The sequence below is a fragment of the Trachymyrmex cornetzi genome, unplaced genomic scaffold (genome assembly GCF_001594075.2).
Source record: "Trachymyrmex cornetzi isolate Tcor2-1 unplaced genomic scaffold, Tcor1.1 scaffold112, whole genome shotgun sequence".
NCBI classification, from domain to species: domain Eukaryota; kingdom Metazoa; phylum Arthropoda; class Insecta; order Hymenoptera; family Formicidae; genus Trachymyrmex; species Trachymyrmex cornetzi.
This window is the reverse complement of record NW_017295676.1, coordinates 435,534-439,162: the sequence shown is the minus strand read 5'-3', so window position 1 is coordinate 439,162 and position 3,629 is coordinate 435,534. Positions and strand designations below refer to the sequence as shown.

At 37.8% G+C, this 3,629-nt stretch overlaps 1 protein-coding gene across 2 annotated transcripts in view; it reads left to right on the top strand.

Annotated features, from left to right (window-relative positions):
* The window catches only part of Dhc93AB (Dynein heavy chain at 93AB), a 27,922-nt gene extending 24,951 nt beyond the window's left edge, over positions 1-2,971 (top strand). For both annotated transcript variants that reach the window (XM_018511715.1, XM_018511724.1), the window contains exons 33-35: positions 1,951-2,307; positions 2,386-2,534; positions 2,677-2,971. In XM_018511715.1, coding sequence (XP_018367217.1) covers positions 1,951-2,307; positions 2,386-2,534; positions 2,677-2,971 — 801 coding nt within the window. The remainder of the gene's footprint in view (positions 1-1,950; positions 2,308-2,385; positions 2,535-2,676) is intronic.
* The last annotated feature ends 658 nt before the right edge of the window (positions 2,972-3,629 follow it).

The following is a 3,629-nucleotide window of genomic DNA, read 5'->3' as shown; positions in this document are numbered from 1 at the left end:
ACCCTAAACTTTTCATACGAAACATTTTTCTCTATCCCTACTAGTTTTCGAGATATTTGACTGGATCACTTCAGATGGTCCACCCTGTATATGTATATACAGGGTATCCAGCGAGACTTTTCCAATCCCTCACAGGAAGGTAGATGGGATCAAAATAAACATAAAAGTCCTTTACCGTTTAGCGATATCAGTAATAATAATCGAGATATTAAAGTTTGCAATTGTACTAATGAGAGCGCGCCTACAGAAAGAATAGAAACGGCTCCGGGTATAGCTCGGCCCAGTTTGTCAAATGTTGTCAAACGATGGATACGCCGGCAGGAGAGGCAAGAGGGGAAGCGCGCCGTTGTTTACCGCTCGGCATCGCCGCTCACGTACGTCTCGCCGCACCGCACCAAAGGACTCGCGTGATGACCGCTACGCACATTCGCGATTACATTACATATGTAATAATAACACTGCAAAAATAGGACAAATACAAATCATAATAAACTTCGACGAATAAAAATGTCGAAAGAGAGAAAGCGATGAAACCTATGAAAATCTATAGAAAATCTAATTAATTTCTATCGTAATCTATCGCTTCTCTAAATCGAAAGAAAAAAATGTTAAGAAAAATGTATCCGAAAGAAATAATATCATTCTCCATCATTCTCTATCGTTTCCTGTTAGGAGAGTATAATTTCATCGGAATACGAAAAAATATCAATAAATGATATTATTTTTAATGATATTATTTCTAATGATATTATTTCATAATATTATTTCTTTCGGATACTTTTTTCTTAAAATTTTTTCCTTTCGATTTAGAAAAGCGACAGATTACAATAGAAATTAATTAGATTTCTATAGGTTTTATCGCTTTCTCTCTTTCGACATTTTTATTCATCGAAGTATTATGGTTTGTATTTGTCCTATTTTTGCAGTGTTATTATTATATATGTAATGTAATCGCGAATGTGCGTAGCGGTCATCGCGCGAGTCCTTTGGTGCGGTGCGGCGAGACGTACGTGAGAGGCGATGCCGAGCGCTAAGCAACGGCGTGCTTCCCCTCTTGCCTCTTCCGCCGGCGCATCCATCGTTTGACAACATTCGACAAACTGGGCCGGGCTATACCCGGAGCCGTTTCTATTCTTTCTATAGGCGCGCTCTCATTATTACAATTGTAAATTTTAATATCTCGATTATTATTACGGATATCGCTAAACGGTAAAGGACTTTAATATGTTTATTTCGATCCATCTACCTTCCTGTGAGGGATTGGAAAAGTCTCGCTGGACACCCTGTATATATATGTGTATATATGTATATATACACAGGGTGTCCCGTAATTCATCCGACAACGCTCGTAGGCAAATAAAGCGGAAGGTTTTCTAAACTGATCGAAAAGTTCTCTACCATTTTGCAATTTTCACAATGGTTAACAAGATATTATTTATTAAAAATCGCTAAATATCGATTTTCAATAATTTTTTACTCAAATACTATCAACTTTACAGAAAAACAGCAAGAGACAAAAATTGTTTATTTTCTTCTCTAAATAAAGTTCTGAGAATTTTTTCAGAATTTTTCCAGAATTTTTTAATACCGTATTTTCTCATGTTGGGAAAATAAGAAAATATAGTACTATAAAAAGTTGATAAAAAATTCTGAACAAATTCTTAGAGTTTTATGAGAAGAAAATAAACAATTTTTCTCTTGCTGTTTTTCTAAAGTTGATAGTATTTGAGAAAAAGATTATTGAAGACTAATATTCTGCAATTTTTAGTAATTAGGTAATATCTTGTTAACTATTGCAAAAATTACAAAATGGTAGAGGACTTTTTGACTTATTGTTAGTTTAGTCCGCTCTACCTGCCCATAAACGTTGTCAGATGAATTACGGGATATTCTGTATATATTTTTGTAGATATATTACGATAAATGTCACGTACCATATTTATCTTGTAGGTGAAACAAGTATTGGATGAAATAATAGAGAAGTTACCCGAGGAATTCAACATGATGGAGATCATGGGAAAAGTGGAGGAACGAACACCGTACGTGATCGTTGCCTTTCAAGAATGCGAGAGGATGAATTTTCTGACAACGGAGATTAAACGATCACTGCGAGAGTTAGATCTGGGTCTCAAGGGCGAGCTCACCATAACTTCGGACATGGAGGACCTAGAAAACGCGTTGTTCTTCGATCAAGTTCCACCGGTGTGGGCTAGCAGAGCTTATCCGTCTTTATTAGGTCTGACCGGTTGGTTCGTCGATCTGCTGTTAAGGATTAGAGAGCTGGAAACGTGGTCCACGGATTTTGTTGTATGTACACACAAAAAGTATATAACGACGAGACACGTTCTTATGACAGAGCTAACGCAACAATTAATTCTCTTCCAGTTACCGGCATCGGTGTGGCTCGCCGGGTTTTTCAATCCACAATCACTACTCACCGCCATCATGCAATCGACAGCTAGAAGGCACGAGTTACCGCTTGACAAAATGTGCCTCCAGTGCGACGTGACCAAGAAAAACAAGGAGGAATTCACGTGAGTAGGAACGATAATTGGACGGAAGTTTCGTAGGTACAATCTACGCGATCGTAAGGGCAGAATAGTTATCGTCTGTTAACTCAATTCGTCTTGTATATCGAGTCGAAGAGTGACTTCCTTCCCGATTCGTTCGCGTTAGGTCAGCGCCGAGGGACGGTGCCTACGTCCACGGAATATTTATGGAAGGCGCACGATGGGATGTCCAAACAGGAATCATCGTCGATTCCAGACCGAAGGAATTATACCCAGGGATGCCGGTGATTAATGTACGCGCTATCACGCAGGACAAACAGGATTTGAGGAACATGTACGAGTGCCCGGTGTATAAAACACGCACGCGTGGTCCGACATATGTATGGACGTTTAACTTAAAAACCAAGGACAAACCAGCCAAATGGACGTTGGCCGGTGTTGCTCTCTTGCTACAAACCTAGATAGAATAATTGTCGTTATATTTAGTTGTTGTTGATCGCTTTAATAAATCACTATATGGATGTATTAACATCGTGATTGTACCTGCTCAAAGAGATAAGTATTTATATAAACATAATTTTTTTCTTAGATATTTTTGCAGATAATCTTCGTTATATAGATAAGGCAGTATTTTACTTTTCTTTGTTGTATAAAAAATAGACTGTAAAAATTTTAATCAGAGTTAATTAAGTTTATATCTAATATTGTTCATATTTATTTATAGTAAATGCTCCTTATTATATTTTTATATTCTAAAAAAGATACAATGTAAATATACCGCTAATATTTTATATTATGTATAAGATGATCGGTTAAGTATTATATACAATCTAATATAAATATTTGCTTTTGCGAGGTAATTTTTCGCGCGACGTAAATCCGCAATTACGACTTATAAAGAAGAGAACGATTCGATGGCAAATCCCAGACGGTCGATCGAAGGTGGGGTGCTTCGAGGTCGACTAATCGACTGAGAGTTAATAAAACGTAGGAAGAGAAACGACGTGAGGTCTCCGAGGAGTATCCGGTCCGTTTCACGAACCGGCGTTCAGTTTTCCGCGACAGGGAAAAAGAAAAAATTATCCGTCATTCGTCGAAACCGGAGCCCTCCCTGAAGAC